At 49.3% G+C, this 26,730-nt stretch overlaps 1 protein-coding gene across 1 annotated transcript; it reads right to left on the bottom strand.

The window, feature by feature from the left end:
• Positions 1-1,931: 1,931 nt before the first annotated feature.
• lamp5 (lysosomal associated membrane protein family member 5) lies at positions 1,932-13,439 on the bottom strand. Its single transcript, XM_078230498.1, has 6 exons — positions 13,373-13,439; positions 11,627-11,799; positions 8,340-8,471; positions 5,782-5,887; positions 3,271-3,459; positions 1,932-2,654 (listed from the first exon to the last, which is right to left on the bottom strand). Exons 1-6 carry the CDS (start codon positions 13,437-13,439, stop codon positions 2,476-2,478), a joined length of 846 nt encoding a protein of 281 aa, XP_078086624.1. The 3' UTR covers positions 1,932-2,475.
• Between the last annotated feature and the right edge of the window lie 13,291 nt (positions 13,440-26,730).

Here is a 26,730-nt window from a genome sequence, read left to right as displayed (position 1 = left end):
CAATCTTTTGTTTGAAACCGAGCGAATGATTTGCCTTACTTTCCTAAGATGAGGCACTTTCCAAATGACCCCAAATGGGTAAGATGCAGTCACCAGAATGAAGTCCCTCCTCTGGCTGTCCTGATTTGGAGAGTGGGGTGGGTTGGGAGGGGGAGGAGGAGGGGGGTGTGGACACTCTCCATCAAACAAATAAACAAGTAGAGCAGTTTATTAAATTTAACAAAAACAATACTGTGGATGCTGGAGCTCTGAAAAAGATTCATGTTGAATGCAAAAGATGAACAGTGGTTAGCACTGATGCCTCACAGCGCCAGGTTCGATTCCGGCCTCGGGTCACTGTCTGTGTGGAGTTTCCACGTTCTCCCCGTGTCTGCGTGGGTTTCCTCCAGTTGCTCCGGTTTCCTTCCACAGTCCAAAGATGTACATTGATTGGCCATGCTAAATTGCCCCTTAGTGTCAGGGGGACGAACTGGGGTAAAATGCATAGGGTTATGGGAATAGAGTCTGGGTGGGGTTGTAGTCAGTGCAGACTCGATGGGCTGAATGGCCTCCTTCTGCACTGTAGGGATTCTATAATTCTGTTTCTCTCTCTCTCTCTCTCTTCACAGATGCTGCCAGACCTGTTTGAGTTTCTTTCTAATTTTGAGTCAGGGCAGCCTATGTAATAAAGTAGGTGTGGACAGGAATGAAAACTCCAGGGTCTGGGTAAGATGCTGTGTTGGAGAGATGGCCCAGACTCCATGGACAGAAATACTTCCTTCCTTACTGTAGGGATTCTATGACTCTATGGACCACAAGGCATATTGGAGAAATTATTGACAAAGGGTCATCTGGACTCGAAACGTCAGCTCTTTTCTCTCCTTACAGAGGCTGTCAGACCTGCTGAGATTTTCCGGCATTTCCTCTTTTGGTGTCTGCACATTCCCGACAGGTATTGATCTAATATAGATAAATATCGACTTCTGAGAGGTATTTGTGCACTTCTCACTTTGAAACCCCCAAAAGAATCAGAAAGTGTACAGACTTACCTCTCAATGCCTTTCACAATGTTAACCTTTTGTTTTCCTGAACACTTGGTTCTCACCAAGAATTGCTGACATGTGTAAACCCCGGGTGAGTAATCCCTAAAATGCTGGACTTTTCAGCGGTGTCAGAGCTGAAGGAAATTTGCAGTCTTTTCCCAATTGGAGCTGGGAGCCACATTCAATCCAGCAATGCCAGTTTGACTCAAACTAAGGGGCGGCGCAGTGGCACAGTGGTTAGCACAGCTGCCTCACAGCACCAGGGACCCGGGTTCGATTCCTGCCTTGGGTCATTGTCTGTGTGGAGTCTGCACATTCTTCCCATTCTCACATCGGGGCGGTTGCATTTACATGTATTCTACAGAGGGTGAATTACTATTTGTGATACTCTGCGTGGGTTTCCTCCGGCTTCCTCCTACAATCCAAAGACGTGCTGGTCAGGTTGACTGGCCGTGCTAAATTGCCCCTTAGTGTCAGGGGATTAACAGGGTAAATATGTGGGGTTACGGGAATAGGGCCTGGGTGGGATTGTGGCCGGTGCAGACTCGATGGGCCGAATGGCCTCCTGCTGCTCTGTAGGGATTCTATGATTCTAAAGTTTGCCAATGTTATATGTATATATAATTCACCAAAAACCTTACAACAAGAATGCAAAGCGTGCTGACATAAGAACATAAGAACTTGGAGCAGGAGTAGGCCATCTGGCCCCTCGAGCCTGCTCCGCCATTCAATAAGATCATGGCTGATCTTTTTGTGGACTCAGCTCCACTTACCTGCCCGCTCACCATAACCCTTAATTCCTTTACTGTTCAAAAGTCTATCTATTCTTGCCTTAAAAACATTCCCCAGACTGCAGGAATAGCAATTCTGAATGAATGCATAGATTAAAACACAAGGAGTTCTCTTTTTAAAAAATTATTTCGATTTATTTCATGAGCATATTTGCATTCCGGACCATGAGCTGAACATGTTTGTATCCCCGCCCCCCCTGAAACATTGATGAGAATATGTACACACACTCGGCTAAATGACCCGTGCTTGCCCCGTGAACAGGATTCCAGCAAGTAGCATTCGAAGGAACCAAATTCAATTGAACCTCCTCATTAATATTAGGCAGTTTCGAAATCGTCTGTAACAGCTTTTTAAATTCTCATTAAGTTATGGTTAACACTAACATCGGATTGGTAAACTTGCAAGTCATTTTAAACGCTAGTTTTAATCTATTGGTGGGGCACTCTGCTTTTGCAGGCGTCCCCTGTCACATTATTAACTTTAAACAAAGGAAGCAGCAGTAAGTATGTACAGCAACACACCGGGGCGGTTGTATTTACATGTGTTCTACAGAGGGTGAATTACTATCTGTGACAATTCCTTGTGGCTGTTGGTGTTTCCTGTGCTATTTCACTGGGAGTTTTTTTCCCCCCTCTCCACGTCTCTCTCTCCTCTCTTTCTTTTACATGTGTTTGTACTCGGATCTGTCCCTGGGTATCTGCACTTGGCTGGTGGCGGTGAGTTTGTGGTGGATGTGATACACTGACAAGATGACCACGATAAGGAGTCCCAGGGTCAGTCCCAGAATGAGGGGCAAAGTCTCCTCCAACTGCTCCTGCTCATCCACCACGCATTTCGAAGCTGAGATAAAATACACAGAGAGAAAAGAAAAGCCACATGAACTTTGGAAATGCAATCTGGGATCTGCGTTCCAATTTAACAAATAAGTGTATTTTTTAAGTTATAGCTAAATGTGAGACTTGAGTCAAGTATATTATTGGTTAATAAAAATAAATGCATTATATGGTCGAACACAAGTATGTACACTTTAAATCTTTAAAATGCTCTAGCTAAATGTGAGACTTGGGTCCGTTATATTTTTTGGTTAACGCTGTATAAGTTCGAACACAAAAATATTCCTTAAAATCTTTCAAAGGTTATAGTTAAATACAAGATTTGAGTCAAGTATATTTTTTGGTTAAGCTAAGTAAATGTTTCAACACGAAAATATACCTTTAAATCTTTTAAAAGTTAAAGCTAAATGTGAGATTTGAGTCAAGTACATTTTTTGGTTAATGCAAATAGATGCACTGTATCTTTGAACGCAAAAATACACTTTAAAACCTTTCAAACATCCAAGTCAAAATGGGAGATAGAATACATGCTCTCCCAAAGTGGTCAGAGTAGATGATGAGGGGAAGCTCTTCTCCCCAGCACCCAGCCTATATCCCCCCCACCCACACCCCCCTACTTTTACCTTCGCTAAATATGAAGTCGCGCTTAATGCCGAACGGCTGGATGTGGATCTGGGACAGAAGGATGGCGACCACTTTCTGGTGGTCGCTGGAGATGAGGGAGACGGTCTCCTGAGCCTCGCACTTGTACGACTTGCCAGCCGGGGTGACAAAGAGGGAGAGGCGGTGAGATGTGGCCGTGTGCTTCCCGCCTGCGGAAGGAAAGCCCTCGGTCATTTCGCGTTGAATCACAAAAGCAACATCAGCAAAACAAAAAGAGGCTCTTCCCGCAGAAAGAGAAGGGGACTACCGTCTAAAATATAGACTGCATTGTAACATCTACAAACACCCGCCGGACAGAAGGCTAATTACAGGGTGAAATGTCGGTGAGGGCAATAGTTTGTGGATACTCCTTCGATAGATACAGAAAATAGAAACAGGAGAAGGCCGTTCGGCCCTTCCAGCCTGCTCCCCCATTCATTTTGATCATGGCCTGATCATCAAATTCAATATCCTGACCCCCCCCTTCATCCCTTGATCCCTTTAGCCCCAAGAGCTACATCGAATTTCTTCTTATATTCCAAGGTAACAATGGTTAAACCAATTTAGATCTTAAGCTGATCTTTCTCTACACCCTATCTATGGCTGTAACACTACATTCTGCACCCTCTCCTTTCTTTCCCTATGAACGGTATGCTTTGTCTGTAGAGTGTGCAAGAAACAATACTTTTCACTGTATCCCAATACATGCAACAATAATCAAATCAAAAGAGATGTTTGATTTGATTTGATTTATTATTGTCACATGTATTTGCATACAGTGTGAAGTATTATTTCTTGCGTGCTATGCAGACAAAGCATACTGTACATAGAGAAGGAAAGGAGACAGTGCAGAATGTAGTGTTACAGTCATAGCTAGGGTGTAGAGAAAGATCAACCTAGTTCGGAGGTAGGTCCATTCAAAAGTCTGATGGCAGCAGGGAAGAAGCTGTTCTTGAGTCGGTTGGTACATGTCCTCAGACTTTTGTAGAGACTTTTGTATTTTTGTGTAAAAGTCTGCATTCACTAAAACATTGTCAATGTGATTTAAATCTAATGAGTCATATAGTCACAGCACAGAAAGAGGCCCTTTGGCCCATCATGTCTGCACTGGCCATCAACCACCTATCCAAGACCATAATTAATAGGAACAGGAGGAGGCTGTTCAGCCCCTCGAGCCTGCCCCGCCATTCCATGGGATCATGGCTGATCAGACATTCCTCACGTCCACTTTCCTGCCCTTTCCCAGTAACCCTTGATTCCCTCACTGATCAAAAATCTATCTCAGCTTTAAATATTCACAAGGACTCCACAGCTCTCTGTGGCAAAGAGTTCCAAAGATATACCGTTCCCATTTTCCAGCACTTGGTCCCTGGCCTTGCATGCTGTGGCGTTTCATGTGCTCATCCAAATACTTCATTCCTGGCTGGTTTGTACACTAATTTATGTCTAATGAGATGGTCGCAGCAATGTTCCTATTTTTGAGACTTCCCTAAATGTGCGCTGTTTGTATATTTTTTCTGCTCAATTTAAAAATCATACGATCTACCTATTCTTTCTGTAGTGATTCTACTCTCTTCCACCTTCTTCTGCCAGGAAAAAAGGTGCAAGTGTCTGAGATCACGTACAAATCGACTCAAGAACAGCGTCTTCCCTGCTGCCATCAGACTTTTGATTGTACCTACCTTATATTAAGTTGATCTTTCTCTACACCCTAGCTATGACTGTAACACTACATTCTGCACCCTCTCCTTTCCTTCTCTATGAACGGTATGCTTTGTCCGTATAGCGCACAAGAAACAATACTTTTCACTGTATCCCAGTGTGTGACAATAATAAATCAAATTAAGTCAAAGAAAAGGAGGAAGAAGAGAGAAGGGGGAGTTGAAGTATTGTTACATCAGGTACAGAATGAGAAGTAGAGCGGGAATGAAAGAAGAATTAAGAGAGGGAGGAAAAATACAAAAGTCTGAGGTCACGTACCAACCGACTCAAGAAAAGCTTCTTCCCTGCTGCTGTCAGACTTTTGAATGGACCTGCCATATATTAAGCTGATCTTTCTCTACACCCTAGCTGTGACTGTAACACCTGCATTCTGCACCCCCTCCTTTCCTTCTCCCCAAGTACTCTATGAATGGTATGCTTTGTCTGTATAGTGTGCAAGAAACAATACTTTTCACTGTATCCCAATACATGTGACAATAATAAATCAAATATGTTACTGGGTTCAATTGGCTCTTTCCAGTAAAGCCTGCCCAGTCAGGGTGGAGTGATATCTGCCCAGTATTAAAGAGAGCAAAGGGATGGGCCCTTAATGAAATCTGCTGGTGTTGGAGTTGAAGCAGCGATGTTACTGTTGGCTGGGAATCCCATAGAAATCTTGAAGCAGAGACTTCAACCGCATTCCCAGATTCCTAACGAGGTGGGAATGATCTTAAAAAAACATCAATGGGCCGGAACCCCGTTTTACTGAAGGGCGCAATGAACCGACTCACTGTTAGCCGCGTCCTTGAAGTGGATGGGATCCGATAAGTCGTAACTGAACTGGATCTTGTTGATTTTCCAGTAATGGTCCTGCCTTGTGGACATGTTGCGAGTCTCCTGTAAAAAGTTCAAAGTTTTCTAATCACGGGGGCGATATTCCAAATGCATTCACATTCTCTGAACTGCAGCCGATTGTACAGAACTCTGATCAAGATCATTATAACACCAATAACCTGAATTAACGTGGCCACCTCTCTGTGCTGGACTTGGACTCCCTGCATTTTCAAATATATTTAGCACTGGAAACTTGCTGACTGAGGCCCATGCTGTGAAAATGATCGGGAATGCAAAACCTGGAATGTGAAAATGGAATTACTGCTGAACCAAAGATGTGCGGGTTAGGTTGATTGGCCATGCATAATTGCATCTCAGTGTCAGGGGGATGAGCAGGGTAAATATGTGGGGTCACAGGGATAGGGCCTGGGTGGGATTGTTGTTGGTGCAGGCTCATAGAATCCCTAAAGAATCCCGACAGTGCAGAATGAGGCCATTTGGCCCATCGAGTCTGCACTGACAACAATCCCACCCAGGCCCTACCCCCGTAACCCCAGATTTACCTTAGCTAATCCTCCTGACACTGAGGGTCAATTTAACAATCCACCTAACCCGCACATCTTTGGGCTATGGGAGGAAACCGGAGCACCCGGAGGAAACCCACGCAGACACAGGGAGAACGTGCAGACTCCACACAGACAGTGACCCAAGCCGGGAATCGAACCCAAGTCCCTGACACTGTGAGGCAGCAGTGCTAACCACTGTGCCACCGTGCCGATGGGCCGAATGGCCTCCTCCTGCACTGTAGGGATTTTATGGTTCTATAATCTGGAAATCTCAAATAAATGTATTAGAAAAACCCCGCTAAAAACACTCAGCAGATCTGGCAGCATATGTGTGGGGGGAGAGAAAGAGAGTTCAGTCTGTGTGACCTTTCCTCAGGGAACTGGGAACAGCGCCTTATCTTTGAACTGGACACTTCCACACACCCCAAGCCTCAAGCCTTCAAAAGTTTAAAGTTTATTTATTAGTGTCACAAGTAGGTTTACATTAACACCGTAATGAAGTTACTGTGAAAATCCCCCAGTCGCCACACTCCGGCGCCTGTTCGGGTACACTGAGGGAGAATTTAGCACGGCCAATGCACCCTAACCAGCACGTTGTTCGGACTGTGGGAGGAAACCAGAGCACCTGGAGGAAACCCACGCAGACACGGGGAGAACGTGCAGACTCCACACTGACAGTGACCCAAGCCGGGAATCGAACCCCGATCCCTGGCGCTGTGAGGCAGCAGTGCTAACCACTGTGCCATCCAAACAGTGCCTTATCTGTGAACTGGACACCTCCACACACTCCAAACCTCAACATTGAGTTCTGCAACTTCAGGCTGTAAACTCTACCCCCAACCCAACCCCGATTGTTTCATTTGGGGCAGCACGGCGGCACAGTGGTTAGCATTGCTACTTCGCAGCACCAGGGACCCGGGTTCAATTCCCAGCTTGGGTCTCTGTGCGGAGTTTGCACATTCTCCCTATGTCTGCGTGGGTTTCCTCCGGGTGCTCTGGTTTCCTCCACAGTCCGAACAATGTGCTGGTTAGGGTGCATTGGCCGTGCTAAATTCTCCCTTAGTGTACCCGAACAGGCACCGGAGTGTGGCAACTCGGGAATTTTCATTGTGCGGGTTAGGTGCATTGGCCGTGCTAAATTGACCCTTAGTGTCCTGGGATGTGTAGGTTAGACGGATTAGCGGGGTAAATGTGTAAGGTTACAGGGATAGGATCTGGGAGGGATTGTGGTCGGTGCAGACCCGATGGGCCGAATGGCCTCATTCTGCACTGTAGGGATTCTATAGATTCTATGATTTCATTTTTAAGTTTTGTGTTATAATTCTCATTTCAGTTTTTCCTGCTCCAAAAACAAATATTTTTGTTTATTTTTTTTTGCTTCCGCCCCCCCACCCCCTCCCCATTCCCTCCCCACCCTCAAATACCAATCTCTTGCTGTCACTCAATCTCCCCATCCCTCCCGTCCTATCACACACTCCTGTCTGGCCCAAACTCTGTCCTCAAATTTCTAACTGTCCCCAGGGCTGATGAAGGGTCACAGAGACCTTTAACTCCACCCTCCCTTCCTCTCTCTCTCTATCTCTCTCCACATTGGTACACAGACAGAGACCTTTAACTCCCCTCTCTCTCCCCTCTCACTCCATCTCTCTTTCTCTTTCCACAGACAGAGACCTTTAACTCCCCCCTCTCTCTCTCCCCCCTCTCTCTCTATCTCTTTCCACAGACAGAGACCTTTGACTGCTGCCTCTTTCTCTCTCTCTCTCTTTCAATCCCCTGATGCTGCCAGGCCGGCTGAGTGTTTCCAGCATTTGCTGCATTTTGCTTTGAATGGACTCTCAAAGCCGGCCAGGATTCTGTCCAGGGTGCAGGCCTTTCTGCCCAGGAAGTCAGGTTATCGAGCAGAATGAGAGTCCCAGCCCCTTCACCCCCAGCCCGGGAGTCGGTTTTACCTTCACAAAGAAGAGTTTAAAACTGTAAGCGTCGTCCAGCCAGGTGATTTGCAATTCCGATTCGTTGTTTCCGCATTTCCCCTTCACGTCTGCTCCACGTGGAATTGAAACATAGGCTTGTTCTGTAATGAGCTAACACCACACACAGGGTTAATCTCACAGTGATGTTCTGTAATGAGCTAATACCACACACAGGGTTAATCTCACAGTGAGGTTCTATAATGAGCGACAGCCACACACAGGGTTAATCTCACAGTGATGTTCTGTAATGAGTTACAGCCAAACACAGGATTAATCTCACAGTGATGTTCTGTAATGAGCTACAGCCACACACAGGGTTAATCTCACAGTGATGTTCTGTAATGAGCTAACACCACACACAGGATTAATCTCACAGTGATGTTCTGTAATGAGCTACAGCCACACACAGGGTTAATCTCACAGTGATGTTCTGTACTGAGCTAATACCACACACAGGGTTAATCTCACAGTGATGTTCTGTAATGAGCTAACACCACACACAGGGTTAATCTCACAGTGATGTTCTGTAATGAGCGACAGCCACACACAGGGTTAATCTCACAATGATGTACTGTAATGAGCTAATACCACACACAGGGTTAATCTCACAGTGATGTTCTGTAATGAGCTAATACCACACACAGGGTTAATCTCACAGTGAGGTTCTATAATGAGCGACAGCCACACACAGGGTTAATCTCACAGTGATATTCTGTAATGAGCTAACACCACACACAGGGTTAATCTCACAGTGATGTTCTGTAATGAGCTAACACCACACACAGGGTTAATCTCACAGTGATGTTCTGTAATGAGCTACAGCCACACACAGGGTTAATCTCACAGTGATGTTCTGTAATGAGCTAATACCACACACAGGGTTAATCTCACAGTGATGTTCTGTAATGAGCTAATACCACACACAGGGTTAATCTCACAGTGATGTTCTGTACTGAGCTAATACCACACACAGGGTTAATCTCACAGTGATGTTCTGTAATGAGCTAACACCACACACAAGGTTAATCTCACAGTGATGTTCTGTAATGAGCTAATACCACACACAGGGTTAACCTCACAGGAGAGATTGGGGAAACTGGGGTTGTTCTCCTTGGAAAGACGGAGGATGAGGGGAGACTTAATAGAGGTGTATAAAATTATGAAAGGCATGGATAGGGTGAACGGTGGGAAGCTTTTCCCCGGGTCGGTGGTGACGTTCACGAGGGGTCATAGGTTCAAGGTGAAGTGGGGGAGGTTTAACACAGATATCAGAAGGACATATTTCACACAGAGGGTCGTGGGGGCCTGGAATGTGTTGCCGGGCAAGGTGGTGGAGGCGGACACACTGGGAACGTTTAAGACTTATCTAGACAGCTATATGAACGGAGTGGGAATGGAGGGATACAAAAGAGTGGTCTAGTTTGGACCAGGGAGCGGCGCGGGCTAATTGTTCCTTGTTTCTCGTTTCAAGGCTTCATTCTATGATCATCTTGCTGGTGCCAGTACAGAGCAAGACTGCGGATAGTTGGGAACCTGTCTCGGGGGCAGGGAATTCATATGGTGTTCGTGGAAGTGGAAATGACTAGGGTTGGGAAGCATTTTCCGATCAGGGCCATTGTGATCTCCTGGACTCGTTTCGATCGCCTCAGGGGGTCGGAGAGGAATTTCCCAGATTTTTTTTTCCCCATATTGGCCCTGGGGTTTTTCACTCTGGGTTTTCGCCTCTCCCTGGAGATCACATGGTCTGGAATGGGGGGGTGGGGGTGAGTTAATAGGTTGTAATGAACAAAGCATCGTAGCTGTGAGGGACAGCTCGGCGGATAGGATATTGGTATGTAGATAGGCTGGAAAATTGGGCGGGGATCCTGGATTCAGGATTCAATCCTGGACCGGGGAGCGGCGCGGGCTTGGAGGGCCGAAGGGCCTGTTCCTGTGCTGTATTGTTCTTTGTTCTTTGATGTTCTGTAATGAGCTACAGCCACACACAGGGTTAATCTCACAGTGAGGTTCTGTAATGAGTTACAGTCACACACAGGGTTAATCTCACAGTGAGTGCACCAAATAAGAAACTGAAAGGTGAAATGAACCCGGCCAATAAAATCAGCTGAAGCTACAAATATCCTTAAATTAAAAGATTTTAAACAATTTGTTTTTTGAATGCGTGGAGTTATTTTTATTTAGTTTGGCATGTTTATTTCAATTTGGACCTTATTGAATATTTGTGTGTGTGGGGATGTGTGTGTGTGTAGGGATGTGTGGGTGTGTGTGGGGATGTGTGTGTGTGTGTGTGTGGGGATGTGTGGGTGTGTGTGTGGGGGGGCTGGGGGTGAGTATGTGGAGGTGTGTGTTGTGAGTGTGAGTGTGCATGTATGTATGAGAGTGTGTGCATGTGAGAGTATGTGTGTGTGTGAATGTGTATGTGTGTAGGAGTGTGTGTGTGTGTGGCTGTGTGTCAGTGGGTGTGTATGTGTGTGGGGGGTGTGGGGGTGTGTGTGTGAAGGTGTGTGTTGTGAGTGAGTGTGTATGAATGAGAGTGTGTGCATGTGAGAGTGTGTGTTGTGTGTGTGTCTGAGTGTGTGTGTGTGTGTGTATGTGTGAGAGTGTGTGTGCATATGAGAGTGTGTGTGTGTGTATATGAGAGTGCGTGTGTGTGAGAGAGTGTGTGTGTGAGGGGGTGTGTGTGATGTGTGTGTGTATGAGTGTGTGTGTGATTGTATGTGTGAGAGTGTGTGTGAGTGTGTGTGTTAGGGTGTGTGTGTGGGGGAGTGTGTGTTAGGGTCTGTGTGTGTGAGTGTGTGTGTGAGCGTGCATGTGAGTGCGAGTGTGTGTGTGAGTGTGTGTATGTGAGTGTGTGTGTGAGTATGTGTGTCAGTGTGTGTGGGGGGAGTGTGTGTTAGGGTGTGTGTGTGTGAGTGTGTGTGTGAGTGTGTGTTAGGATGTGTGTTAGGGTGTGTGTGTGTGTGTCAGTGTGTGTTAGGGTGTGTGTGTGTTAGGGTGTGTGTGTGTCAGTGTGTGTTAGGGTGTGTATGTGTGAGGGGGTTGTGTGTATCAGTGTGTGTGGGGGGAGTGTGTCAGTGTGTGTTAGGGTGTGTGTGTGGGAGGGGAGTGTGTCAGTGTGTGTTAGGGTGTGTGTGGGGGGAGTGTGTCAGTGTATGTGTCAGTGTGTGTGAGGGTGTGTGTGTGTGTGTGGGGGGGGGGCGGTGGGGGGTGTGTGTCAGTGTGTGCGTGAGGGGGAGTGTGGGTGTATATGTTGCTTACTCCCTTACATCCACATAGTTACTGGCTCTTGCATCGTAGGCGACACTGAATTTTGCTGCGAATTCGGCCATCAGGCAGGTAGTCCCGTTTTCCCGAACCACAAAGATGTCTTTATAGGGATCGGTCGAAAGCCCCGAAAGATTTTCGGTCTCCAGTTCCGCACCGACCCCCGGCAGCACATCTGCAATGGGGAGGGGGGAAAGCAAGAGACAGAACCTCTCACACCCTGCAACACAAAAAGCTCCAGGAACATTCCCCCCAACAGACTCACACACACTGACACACATACCCACTCACACACACTCACCCACACTGACACACACTCACACACACTGACACACACACACACGCACACTCTCACACACACTGACACACATACCCACACTCACCCACAGACACACACTCACACACACTCACCCACACTGACACACACACACACTGACACACACACTCACACACACACTCACCCACACTGACACACACACTCACATACACACACTCACCCACACTCACACACACACTCACCCACACTCACGCAAACACACACTGACACCCCCCCCCACACACACACCCACTGACACACCCCCCACACACATATATATACACACACACCCACACACACCCCACACACACCCACATACCTCCACACACACACACAAAAACACACACACTCACACACATACACCCACACACTGACACACACACACTCACATACACACACTGCCACTCACACACAAACTCACACAGACACACAGACACATACACAGACTTACCTCCACACACACACGCACTCACATTAAAACAGGAGTGATGAGAAAATCAGAATGACCTCTTCAAATATAGAAAGAAATGAGGTGAGGGCAGATTGTTAGTGAGAGAACCCTCTCCATCCATGTAACAAAATAGCAACCTCTCTCCCTCTGTCATTGAGTTATTGTACCGAGCCAATGATTTGTTGTAAGATGATAGTTGGAGCTTTTGCAGCTTTGGGAGAGGTGAACATAGCAGGAAAGTGAACCAGAGCCCTCCCAATGACACACAGGCTAACCAGAGAGTAGTGGAGTGGGCTGTGCAGTCCAGTGTCCAAGGCAGTATTAGCAATCGAGTCCAGTGCACTGTGCCACTCTAACAGAGCGCAGGTTAACTTACTTGAAATAACTGCGCAAAAAAAGCCTCTTCCCTGGCGCTCTTATTTTTATAAGTAAGATTTCTTATAAATAAAATCGTGCCATATCCTTTTAGGCTCAATAAAAAATTCAGAAGTCCCGGGAACGCCATTGTCGGTTATCCCCCTGAGGACTGCAGTACTTTTTTTTCAAGTGTAATTATTGGCGATAAATCGACAGAACAAAATCTAACAACCTTCCTCTCAATCAGATATTATCCCCCCCCCCTCCCCCCCATGAGATATTAGTCTCTTAATCTGTCAGTCTTTTAGCCTGACCACAATTTAGTGTGTCTCCTGAAATTAAATTTAAACATCTTTTAGTACTTAAGGGGTTAATATGTGTAAAAACTGCGGATAAATGCTTAGCTGGTCGGTTTTGAGACCTCTTTTTTTGGTAATGTCCTCAAACACATTTCCAGCCTGTGATAGAAGCCTTTTACCTGGATTCTCTCTCTCTTTCCCCCCCTCCCTCTCTAATACGATGTTGCCTGTGGAGAGATGTTGCAATCTATTCTGGGTGCTTGTGCAGTAAGTAGCCTTGTTGAAACCTATTCCAGTAGCCTTGCTGTTACAGAGGGGTACTCACTGAGGATGCAGCCCAGGATGTGAAGAGCTGCTGGGCTGAAGTGATGAAGCCTCCTGCTCGTCCCCATACTGCTGGAGTAGAAAGCCCGCACTTGCTGAGTAAGCCTTCTGCTGTCCCGCAGCCCAGTGCTGGAAGTGGCAGAGCCAGGAGCTGCCCCCCCCCCCCCCCACCCCCCCCTCCTTCTCTCTGACAGATTGGGGAGGGATTGAGGGGGGGAGGGGAGGGGGGTTGATCTGTGCTGCCTCCACTGGAGAGAGAGGCTGTGGAAAAAGGAGAGAGAGAGAAATACGCAGAGCGGTGCTGAGGAATCCCAGAGTGGATTCTTTGGTGCAGTGTGAGTAGCAGAGAGCAGCGCCCCGGCTCTGTGGCACAGGCTTTCCTGGCAGCCGAGAGGACTCAGCGCTCTGTGGCGGAGCTGGGCTCTGTGGTGGAGCTGGGCTCTGTGGCGGAGCTGGGCTCTGTGCTGGAGCTGGGCTCAGGGCTCTGTGGTGGAGTTGGGCTCTGTGGCGGAGCTGGGCTCTGTGCTGGAGCTGGGCTCAGGGCTCTGTGGTGGAGTTGGGCTCTGTGGTGGAACTGGGCTCTGTTGTGGAGCTGGGCTCAGGGCTCTGTGGTGGAGCTGTGCTCAGGGCTCTGTGGTGGAGTTGGGCTCTGTGGTGGAACTGGGCTCTGTGGTGGAGCTGGGCTCAGGGCTCTGTGGTGGAGCTGTGCTCAGGGCTCTGTGGTGGAGTTGGGCTCTGTGGTGGAACTGGGCTCTGTGGTGGAGCTGGGCTCAGGGCTCTGTGGTGGAGCTGTGCTCAGGGCTCTGTGGTGGAGTTGGGCTCTGTGGTGGAACTGGGCTCTGTGGTGGAGCTGGGCTCAGGGCTCTGTGGTGGAGCTGTGCTCAGGGCTCTGTGGTGGAGTTGGGCTCTGTGGCGCAGCTGGACTCTGTGGTGGAGCTGGGCTCCATGGTGGAGCTGGGCTCTGTGGTGGAGCTGTGCTCAGGGCTCTGTGGTGGAGCTGAGCTCTGTGGTGGAGCTGAGCTCTGTGGTGGAGCTGAGCTCTGTGGTGGAGCTGGACTCATTGGTGGAGCTGGACTCAGGGCTCTGTGGTGTAGCCGGGCTCTGTAGTACAGCTGGGCTCAGGGTGGAGCTGTGCTCAGGGCTCTCTGGTGGAGCTGAGCTCTGTGGTGGAGCTGGGCTCTGTGGTGGAGCTGGACTCAGTGGTGGAGCTGGGCTCAGGGCTCTGTGGTGGAGCTGGCTCAGGCTCTGTGATGGAGCTGGGCTCTGTGGCAGAGCTGGATCTGTGGTGGAGCTGGACTCTGTGGTGGAATTGGACTCAGGGCTCTGTGAAGGAACTGGGCTCAGTGGTGGAGCTGGGCTCTGTGACTGGTCTGGGCTCTGTGGTGGAGCTGGGCTCAGAGCTCTGTGGTGGAGCTGTGCTCAGGACTCTATGGTGGAGCTGGGCTCAGCACTCTGTGGTGGAGTTGGGCTCTGTGGCAGATCTGGGCTCTGCGGTGGAGCTGGGCTCAGGTCTCTGTGGTGGAGTGTACTCAGGGCTCTGTGGTGGAGCCGGGCTCTGTGACGGAGCTGGGCTCTGTGGTGGAGCTGTGCTCAGGGCTCCGTGGCGCAGTTGAGCTCATGGTGGGGCACGGTGGCACAGTGGTGAGTACTGCTGCCTCACAGCGCCAGGGACCCGGGTTTGATTCCCGGCTTTGGGTCACTGTCTGGTGTGGAGTTTGCACATTCTCCCCGTGTTTGCGTAGGTTTCCTCCGGGTGGTCTGGTTTCCTCCCACAGTTTGAAAGATGTGCTGGTTTGGTGCATTGACCCGAACAGGCGCTCGAGTGTGGCGACCAAGGGAATTTCATAGTAACTTCATTGCAGTGTTAATGAAAGCCTTACTTGTGACTGATAAATAAACTTTAACCTTAACTTTAACATGGCTCTGTGGTGGAATGCGTTTTGTGGCAAAGCTGTGCTCAGTGCTCTATGGTGGAGCTGGGCTCTGTGGCGGAGCTGGGCTCTGTGGTGGAGCTATGCTCTATGGCAGAGCAGGACTCAGGGCTCTGTGGTGGAGCTGCACTCAGGGCTCTGTGGTGGAGCTGTGCTCAGGGCTCTGTGGCGGAGCTGGGCTCTGTGGCGGAGCTGTGCTCTGTGGCAGAGCTGGGCTCTGTGGCGGAGCTGTGCTCAGGGCTCTATGGTGGAGCTGTGCTCTATGGTGGAGCTGGGCTCTGTGGCGGAGCTGTGCTCTGTGGCAGAGCTGGGCTCTGTGGCGGAGCTGTGCTCAGGGCTCTATGGTGGAGCTGTGCTCTATGGTGGAGCTGGGCTCTGTGGTGGAGCTGGGCTCTGTGGCAGAGCTGGACTCTGTGGCGGAGCTGGGCTCTGTGGCGGAGCTGGGCTCTGTGGTGGAGCTGGGCTCAGGGCTCTGTGGTAGAGCTTAGCTCTGTGGTGGAGGTGGGCTCAGGGCTCTGTAGTGGAGCTGGGCTCTGTGGTGGAGCTGGGCTCTGTGGTGGAGCTGGGCTCTGTCGCAGAGCTGGGCTCTGTGGTGGAGCTGGGTTCTGTGGCAGAGCTGAGCCTCTCTGAAGTGAGCTGAGTAAGTCTGCACCAAGGCATTGTCTGATCAGCCAGCGAGCCCACACAATGCCATCAAACTCCTCCGTAAGTCACGACAAGCAGAGATTATCCATGGAGAAAGATTTATTTCTGAACTGCACGACTTCATCCAAAGTCTGAGAATAAGGTCTCTGGAAATGCGCCAATCTTGAGGTTTTTATTTTTTGCATTTCACTACAATTTGCAAAACGTTTTAAATGATGCGGGGATGTGAATTGAACCGTCGCATGGGCTCACCTGAACCCAGTAATGATAATGACTCCGGCTCAGATCACAAGAAAGTTTATTTGGATTAAACACAATTGCCTGGAACTTCTCTGCAAACACTGTCATTTCACAAATATCCTGCGATTACATGATTTTATATTATAATATATATATATATCTATATTTTGCTTAGAACACATTGGCTCGTAAGAGTCTGATGCCCAGTTAAGTATTATTGCCTGGAAACCATTGAAATTCTCGCCAAATGTATCACAGATAAATTGTATCAAAGACGAAGAGAAACACATATTGATAGAATAGAACTTCGTTCAGAGTTAGAGAAGTATTCACACATTCTGGTTCATGTTACAAATGGTATTGAGATAAAGGCTAAGGATTAAATCCGAGAATTATAATGTTAGCATTGGAATTTTGAGCAAGAAACTTATTTGCAATGGGGCCAGTTCTTTGAAACAAAAGCCTGCCCAGATGAAAACTTAACCCAGTGTACACCAAGGGCACAGTTTGTATTAGTGCTGGTTTACGCTGACCTTAAGTTTCATAACTCTTAAAGCTGTGACTTCAATATTTGTGATGCGGAGATGCCGGTGTTGGACCGGGGTGGGCACAGTAAGAAGTCTCACAACGCCAGGTTAAAGTCCAACAGGTTTATTTGGAATCACGAGCTTTCGGACCGCTGCTCCTTCCTCAATATTTTTGACTCAGAGACATGGAGCCAGGTGAATGCCCCTCAACATGTTCATCCTTCCAAAAGCTCTCCACAGAAGTCAAAAGTCACAGCAAGAGTTCAACTCAGGACGAAATAGACAGTCTCAGGATTTTGAGGCGTGAGAAAGTTTGTTAAAAGGAGTCTGTTAAATACTTCCAAATGTATAAAAGTTCAGGAGTCATGGGTTAATTGGATAGCAAGGGGCTAGTACAGGCACTGTGGGTTGAATGGCCTCCTCCTTGTGTTGCGTGTGCCATTTAACTGTCCGTCGGGCAGTGCATCCTCTCTGCACTGTTTGATTCAATATAGTAATAATATTGCTTTGAAGATTTGAGTTCTTTCAGTCTGAAGGTGGGTTTGAGTTCAGCAGCCCAGGCTGGGGAAAATTTCCTCCCCCCCCCCCCCACCCCCCCCGTCTGAACTAACAACCTCCCCCCCAGGAGAAACAGAGCCCCCTGGGTTACAAAGAACACAGGTGTGGCTATGGGCACTCGCATGGGTCCCAGTTATGCCTGTCTCTTTATGGGGGTATGTGGAGCATTCCCCTGTTCCAGTCCTACTCTAACCCCCCCCTCCCACAACTCTTGCATCAATGACTGGGTGTCACTTCATGCTCTGCTTTGCACCTGGAAAAAATACGATCAGTTTCGCTTCCAATTTCCACCCCTGTCTCACCTTCACAAGGTCCATCTCCGACACTTCCCTTCCATGACCTCTCGGTCTCCATCTCCAGTGAAAGGCTGACCACAAGTATCCATTGCAAAGCCCGTGGGACCTTGACTGCAGCTCTTCACACTTGTAAGGAGTCTATCCCGTTCTCTCAGTTCCTTTTCGCCTCTGCCGCATCTTTTCCAGTGATGCCACTTTCCATATTGGTGCCACTGACATGTCCTTACGGCGCTGACGAAGGGTCATCCAGACTCGAAACGTTGGCTCCATTCTCTCTCCACAGATGCTGTCAGACCTGCTGAGATTTTCCAGCGTTTTCCGTTTTGGTACAAGGACCGCTGGGTGAGCCTGAAGTGGGGGGAGCAGAGGGATTCCCCCGACCCTTACGGCCAGCACATCCCGAGGGTGGATTCTGCCTCCGAGTATTCCTTTGCTATGAGTTCTCCTTGAGTTGGAAGTCGAATTCACACTGCACCCCGCTGATGCTGTCAATACTGGCTTTGTTGGAGATCTGGAGGTGATTGCTGGCAATTGGGAATGTCTCGGAGCGGGACATCCCGCGGGCTGCAGCACTCCCCCTGTCCTCACCCCCGCTGTCTTTCCGAAAATGGGGAAAAGTGAATCGCCGGAGGAGCTTACTGCCCAGGGTGGAGAAGGTGGTGGAGCTGGCATTGGGCACAGCCGGGCTCTTGCCCCGGGCAGCAGCTTCGGGCTTGCGGGAGGGCAGCAGCCTGTCCGGGGCTGGGGCTGGCAGAGCGCTGGTGGGGAGGCTGCATCGCTTCTGGTAATAGCTGTGCTGGAAGAGTAGGAGCCCCGGGCTGTCCCTACCCTGGGGGGCAGCTGGCCCCAAAGCCCCCCTCTTGGGGTAAGAGCTGAGGGGGGTGAGCAGGATGTCCAGGGTGCTGACTCCAGTCTGGCCCCATGGGGTGGCTGCACTCCTGGCTGGCCGTGGGGAGTGAGGGGCTGCATTCCCCAGGGGGCAAACATCCGCGATCAGAGGTGGCAGGAGGCAGCTCCAGGTCTCAGAGTGGCCGGAATACTGCACACTGCGGGAGCGGAGCCGGGATCTGGGCGACTGGGGGTTCTGGGAGGAAGGATTGTCCCGATCCTGATCCTGGTGCCCATCCTGATCCCTCTCCTCTTCATCAATAGAACCCATGGACTCCAAACGTGTCCAGAGAGCTGCTGCCCTCACCCTGACCCTGTCTCTGCCCCTATCTCTGTCCCTGTTTCTGTCCCTGTTTCTGTCACTCTCTGTGCCTCTGTCTGTCTCTCTGTCCCTGTCTCTGTCAAGGGAGTAAATATTTCTGTCCCTGTTTCTGTCTCTATCCCTCTCCTTGTCCCCATCTCTGTCTGTGTTTCTGTCTCGACCCTTGTCTCTGTCCCTGTCTCTGTCCCTATTTTTCTCTCTATCTGTCTCTCTATCTCTGTCCCTGTCTATCACCCAATCTATCTTTCTGTCTATGTCTCTCTCTCTGTCCCAGTCTATTTTCCTGTCTGTCTCTCTGTCTGTCTCTCTGTCTATCTTTCTGTCTATCTCTCTGTCTATCTCTCTCTCTCTGTCCCAGTCTATTTTCCTGTCTGTCTCTCTGTCACTCTCTCTGTCTATCTCTCTGTCTATCTCTCTGTTTGTCTCTCTGTCCCTATTCCTGTCTCTATCTCTGTCCCTATCCAGGGGGTAAGTGTCTCTGGTTCCTCTGAGCTGTCCTGCACCCTGGCAGGGGGGCAGCTGGATTCCCTGTGCCCCTCTCCTGGGCACAGTGCCCAGAGCCTGGACACAATGGCGATGGCCCAGGAAGGTGGCCACCCCCCGGGCAGAGTTGCCCACCCGGTTGTGGTGCTCGATGTCCAGCCCCAGGCGCTTGAAGGCTCTGACCAGGAAGTCGAGCACATCTCCGTGGCCAGTGGCGGCTGCGTACAGGAGCGGGGTGTTCCCCCAGCGGTCAGCCAGCTCGGGGTGGGCGTTGTGCTGGACCAGCAAGCGGACCGAGTCCAGGAAGCCTCGCTCGCAGGCCAGGCTGAGAGCTGTGCGCCCATCCCCGTCCTGACTGTTCACCCGGGCCCCCCTCCCCAGGAAGAGGCGCAGCAAGCGGCCCCGGGCCCCCGGATCCGGCAGCAGCACTGAGAACATGAGCGGAGTGCGGGCCCCCGGGCCCCGGGCCTCCAGCAGCCCCTCCCCCGCTGCCTCCAGGATGATCCGGGCCAGGCGGAGCTGCCCCCTGGAGATGGCATCCAGCAGCGCTCGGAGCCCGCTCCCCTCCCCGGGAACCCCGCACTCCCCTCGGGGACCTTCGCTCTCCTCCCTGGGACGCCCACGCTCCTCTCCTGGACCCCTGCAGTCTTTCTCGGGACACCCGCTCCCCTCCCCAGGACACCTGCACTCCTCTCTGGGACCACCACTCTCCCACTCAGGGCCCCAACACTCCCCCCCGAGGCTCCTGGACAGGCTGCTGGCTGCTGGCTCCATGTGGGGACTGGACGCCTTTCCCCCACCTCAATTCCCCCCCTCCTCAATCCCCCCCCTCCTCAATCCCCCCCACCACCTCCACTACTCCCCCTACCCTATCGCCACCCGCTCAATCTGCCCCTACCCCTCCTCAATCACTCTACCCCACCTCCACAGTCCCCCCATCTCCCTCCCCCCACCCCCCCTAAGAAACACTGGGTTATCAGTGGAGAGTCAGCGGCAGCAACACGAGAAGCTTTCTGTCGCTTTCACCCTACTCCAGACACAGGGAGAATGCTGCTTATTTATACAGCCAACCCCTCTCCACAACACACAGTCACCGAGGCAACACAACTCTCAGAATCTGGCTGGCAGAAGGGCCAGGGGTGATTTGCATAGTCATTCCTGAGAATTATCTGGAGTTCGAGGTTGCCGCGTTTGGGAGCTCCCTCCCGTTCCAGCTCCAAACTGCTGATTCTCAACAAAAGCACATCACCAAACTCCGACTGTTTGCTCAGTGTTCCTTCCACCTGTCCATTCCATAGCCAAGAGATAGCCTCTACACACACACTGACATTCACACAGACACACACTGACATTCACACACACACGTGGACATGTACATGCAGACACAAACACACAGACACACATACGGACACACAGACATATATACACACCAACTCGGACAGACAGGCACACACACCCACAGATATACAAACACATACATACCCACACAGATGCACACAGACACACTCACATCCACAGATACACACACACGCATGCACCCAAAGATACATGATGGTATTTGCTACCAAATAAACCTGTTGCACTTTAACCTGGTGTTGTGAGACTTCTTACTGTCCCAAAGATACACACAGACACAAACACACACAGACTGACAACAGACCTCCGGGTGCTCCGATTTGTGGGTTAGGTGGATTGGCCGTGCTAAATTGCCCCATATTGTCCCAAGATATCTAGGTTATGGGAAATTAGTGGAATAATTGTGTGGGGTTACGGGGTAAACCTGGGTAAGAGTTGGTGCAGACAGGGCTGAATGGCCTCCTTCTGCACTGTAGGTGATTCTAAGTGATTCTGTATCATATGAAATTCTTCTCGAACACCTCCCGCTGCTTTTTTCCTGTTTAACCCATTAACTGCCTTGACCATGTACTGTGAATGGACTCCGCCTCATCGCACTGAAGTCAGCTTTACCTAAATCTAGAATCTGAGCAGCTGTTTTGCATTTCCCCCTTCCCTACCTGGCGTTGAACTTGATCCTGTTGCGAAGGCTCTTAGAGAGAAACATTGACTCGGAATGAATGATCCGTCTCTCCGCTATAACAGTCTGTGACAGGATCGCACCAAATTAGTTTTCTCCAGTCGTGCCAATAACATGAACTGATCAGATCGAGTGTCAGCCTCTGCACTAACTTTATTTAAAATTTCTTGAATCGCAAAGTAAATGACAGGAATGTGCACAAAGTACATTGCTATTGAAACTGGGGGTAAAGATTGCCAGGTGGGGCGGGAGCTCATGTCTTGGTGCAATAAATGAAGACGGTAAAAGTTATTTTGCCCCTTCTCTCCATACACTGGTGTGCGTAGGAAAAAATACAGTTAAGCAGAACACGCACAACAGTTACTGATAGGAAAAGAAAAAGATTAATTTAGGATTCAGTGTCAGTCTGGCCACCCCCTGAACCTTGTATCCTCTCTGATGCTCATCATAGAATCCGTACAGTGCAGGAGAAGGCCATTCGGCCCGTCGAGTCTGCACCAATAACAATCCCACCCAGGCCCTATCCTCATAACCCCATGCATTTACCCTAGCTACTCCCCCTGACACAAAGAGGCAATTTAGCATGGCCAATCCACCTAACCCGCACATCTTTGGACTCTCCGACAGAGCATCTTATCCAGGTCCTATCCCCATAACCCCACAAATTTATCCCGCTAATTCCCCTTGCCTATTCATTTTTGGACAATTTAACATGGCCAATCCATCTAACCTACACATCTTTGGACACTAAGGGGCAATTTAACATGGCTAATCCACCTAACCCACACATCTTTGGACACTAAGGGGCAATTTAACATGGCCAATCCACCTAACCCACGCATCTTTAGGCACCAAAGGGCAATTTAACATGGCCAATTCACGTAACCTACACATCTTTGGACACCAAGGGGCAATTTAACATGGTCAATCCACCTAACCCACACATCTTTGGACACCAAGGGGCAATTTAACATGGCCAATCCACCTAACCTACACATCTTTGGACACCAAGGGGCAATTTAACATGGCCAATCCACCTAACCTACACATCTTTGGACACCAAGGGGCAATTTAGCATGGCCAATCCACCTGACCTGCACATTTTGGGAGTGTGGGAGGAAACCGGAGCACCCGGAGGAAACCCATGCAGACACGGGGAGAACATGCAAACTCCACACAGACAGTGACCCAAGCCTGGATTCGAACCCGGGTCTCTGGCACTGTGAGGCAGCAGTGCTGACCACTGTGTCGCCATGCCGCCCAGCTCATATTCCAAAGGGACAAGAGCTCTATTCGCTCCCAACCCCACCCCCAAAAATCAGCTGATGGCTAAACCGATAAGAGACAGCACAAAGCTGGAAAAGTGTACAAAAATGTTTAAAACAGCACCAATCAAAGCAAAAGGGAAATGGGAAAGAATCCAAAGGCAGCAGATCATGCAGATAAAGGTGGTTGGGCCTTGGACACTAACCCTGAGGGACTGCTACAGTGATGTCCTGGAGCTGAGATGATTGGCCTCCAACCACCACGACCATCTTCCTTTGTGCCAGGAATGACTCCAAACAGGAGAGAGCTTTCCCCCTGATTCCCACAAATTCCAGTTTTGCTCGGTAGCTGCCAGTGTTGTAACTGTACTGGAATAGCTTGGCTAGGGACAAGGCAAGTTCTGGAGCACAAGTCTTCAGAACTATGGTGGAACATTGTTAGGGTCCATTGCCTTTGCAATATCCAATGCCTTTAGCCATTTCTTGATATCACTTGGAGTGAACCGAATTGGCTGAAGACTGGCCTCTGAGATGCTGGGGAACTCAGAAGGAGGTTGAGGTGGATCATCCAACTGGCACTTCTGTCTGAAGATGGTTGCAAATGCTTCAGCCTTCTCTTTGAAATTGATGTGCTAGGCTCCCCCATCATTGAGGATGGGGATATTCGTGGAGCCTCCTCCACCTATTGGTTGTTCAATTGTCCACTAGCATTCACAACTGGATATGGCAGGACTGCAGAGTTGAGACCTGCTCTGTTGGCTGTATGATCACTTAGCTCCGTCTAATGTCTGGGGTGGCACGGTGACACAGTGGTTAGAACTACTGCCTCACAGCGCTAGGAACCCAGGTTCAATTCCAGCCTCGGGTCCCTGTATATGTGGAGTTTGCACGTTCTCCCTGTGTCTGCGTGGGTTTCCTCCGGGTGCTCCGGTTTCCTCCCACAGTCCAAAGATGTGTGGGTTAGGTGAATTGGCCGTGTTAAATTGCCTCTTAGTGTCAGGGGGATTAGCTAGAGTAAATGCGTGGGGTTATGGGGATAGAGCCTGGGTGGGATTATGGTCAGTGCAGACTCGATGGGCCGAATGGCCTCCTTCTGCACTGTAGGATTCTATGTGTTCTTCTACTGATGGCACCCGAGCATTCCAATGTTGTAGCTTATTTAACAGGCTCCTATGCAGCACCTTGTCAAGGGCCTTCTGGAAATCTAAAATAAATCATGTCCACTGGTTCTCCTTTATCTAACTTCCTTGTTATCTCCTCAAAGAACTCTGATAGATTTGTCAGACATGACCTCTCCTTGACAAAGCCGTGCTGACTCAGTCCTATTTTATCATGCACTTCCAAGTACTCCGCAATCTCATCTTTAATAATGGACTCTAAAATCTTACCAATGACCGAAGTCAGGCTAACCGGCCTATAATTTCCCGTCTGCTGCCTCCCTCCCTTCTTAAACAGTGGTGTTACATTATCTACTTTCCAGTCCTCTAGGACCCTCCCTGCCTCCAGTGATTCCTGAAAGATCACCACCAATGCCTCCACAATTTCCTCAGCTATCCCTTTTAGAATCCTGTAGATGTAGTCCATCCGGTCCAGGTGGTTTATCCATCTTCAGACCTTTCAGTTTCCCCAGAACCTTCCCCTTCGTGATGGCCACTACACTCCCCTGTGCCCCCTGACTCTCCTGGAGCTCTGGCATCCCACTGGTGTCTTCCAGGTTGATGCCTCAGTTTTAGATAGCCTGGTGCTGCTCCTGGCATGCCCTCCTGCATTCTTCATTGAACCAGGGTTGATACCCTGACTCAATGGTAATGGCAGAGTGGGGGATATGCCGGGCTATGAGGTTACAGATTGTGGTCGAGTACAATTTTGCTGCTGCTGATGGCCCACAGTGCCTCATGGGTGGCCAGTCTTGAGTTGCTAGTTGTGTTCTGAATCTATCCATTCAGCATGGTGGTAGAGTCAATGAACATGATGGAGAGAATGTGAATGTGAAGACAGAGTCTGTGCCACAGAGATAACTAAATCTTTCTGGGCAGCTTTCTTCAAGGTCAGCAGTGAATGTTGCTGCCACGCAAAATAAAGTCCTTTGATATTTTTTGTGGGTCGACTTGTTGCGTTCCTCAACATTTGCTGTTCTCGGTTTTAATACAAATCTGTTCTCCTTCTGAAATTCTGTGCCAGTACAATCTGTATGAAATATTAATGCATTAATAAGGTCTTCAGGCAGTGGTTGGGGCTAACTAAAACTACATTTTAATACCAGTGCGTGCATTAATTAGCAATGTAAGATGAATGCTTTGGCCATTTCTCTGGCAGGTTGTTGGAACAGTGCCACTAGCACAGTAATTGTTTAAAAGTTCTGGAAGTATAACAATTAAACAGATGTAAATAGCTGTTAATAAATTGAATCCTCTCATCACTAACACCCTGGGGATTACAATTGACCAAAGGTTTACCTGGAAAAGCTACATAAATTAAAGTTTATTTATTAGTCACAAGTAAGGCTTGCATTAACACTGCAATGAAGTTACTGTGAAATTCCCCTCGTCGCCACACTCCGGCGCCTGTTCGGGTCAATGCACCTAACCAGCAAGTCTTTCAGACTGTGGGAGGAAACCCACGCAGACATGGGGAGAACGTACAGATTCCGCACAGTGACCCAAGCCGGGAATCGAACCCAGGTTCCTGGCGCTGTGAGGTAGCAGTGCCACCGTGCTGTGGCTACAAGGGCAGGTCAGAAGCTGGGAATCCTGCAGCACCTAACTCGTCTCCTAACTCCCCAAATTCTCCCCACCATCTACAAGGCACAAGTCAGGAATGTGATGGAATTCCCCCCACTTGACTGGATGCGTGGAGCCCCAACAACACTCAAGAAATTCAACCCGTCCAGAACAGGCAGCCCGCTTCTTTGGCATCCCCTCCCATCCACCATCTTAAATCATTTCCTCACTCTGCCACCAGTGGCAGCAGTGTACACCATCTACAAGATGCACTGCAGCAACTTACCAATTTTCCTTCATCAGCACCCTTCCAAATCCATATCCTCTACCAACCCACAAGGCCACCCTTTGTGTCTGCACCAGCTCTTTGAATGCGTAATGCACTTAATTCCATCCTCCCAACTTTGCACCATAACCTTGGAAATTCTTCCTCTTCAGATCAGAGTCTAGTTCCATTTTGAATGTCTGGGTTGAACCTGACCTCATTATGCACTCAGGCAGTGCACTCCACTCCCTGACCACTTACTCTGTGAAAAAGGTTTTTCTAATATCACTTTTGCTTCTTTAGCCAATTACTTTAAATCTGTGCCCTCTCGTTTCTCGATCCTTTCATGAGTGGGAACAGTTTTTTTCCTATCTCCTCTGTCCAACCCTCTCATGATTTGAACATCTCCACAAATCTCCTCTTAGCCATCTCTCCTCAGGAGAAAACAGTCCCAACTTCTCCAATCTTTCTTTGTAAATGAAGTTCCTCATCCCTGGGACCATTCTCTTGAATCATAAAGTTTATTTATTTATTAGTCACATGTAAGGCTTACATTAACACTGCAATGAAGTTACCATGAAATTCCCTTAGTTGCCACATTTCGGCGCCTGTTCGGGTCAATGCACCTAACCAGCAGGTCTTTCAGACTGTGGGAGGAAACCGGAGCACCCGAAGGAAACCCACACAGACACGGGGATAACATGCAAATTCCACACACAGTGACCCAAGCCGTGAATCATACCCAGGTCCCTGGAGCTGTGAGGCAGCATTGCTAACCACTGTGCCACCGTGCCACCCTCTCGCTTCAGCACTCTCTCAAATGCCTTCACATCCTTCCTAAAGTGTGGCTCCCAGAACTGATGAGGAGATGCTGGTGTTGGAGTGGGGTGGACACAGTAAGAAGTCTCACAACACTAGGTTAAAGTCCAACAGGTTTACTTACTCCAAACAAACCTGTTGGACTTTAACCTGGTATTGTGAGACTTGTAGCCAAGTTCCGCACACATGAGGACGGCCTAAACCGGGATGTTGGATTTATGTCACATTATCAGTAACCCCCATAGCTTGCCTCCTGGACTTGCAGGCTGTCCTGTCTGGAGACAATACACATCTCTTTAACCTGTGCTTAATGCTCCCTCCACCCACATTGTCTGTATCTTTAAGGCCTGGCTGGCTGTAGGGAT

The sequence above is a fragment of the Mustelus asterias genome, chromosome 15 (genome assembly GCF_964213995.1).
Source record: "Mustelus asterias chromosome 15, sMusAst1.hap1.1, whole genome shotgun sequence".
NCBI lineage: Eukaryota > Metazoa > Chordata > Chondrichthyes > Carcharhiniformes > Triakidae > Mustelus > Mustelus asterias.
Note: the sequence above shows the minus strand (reverse complement) of the source record. Positions and strands in the feature narration are given on the sequence as shown.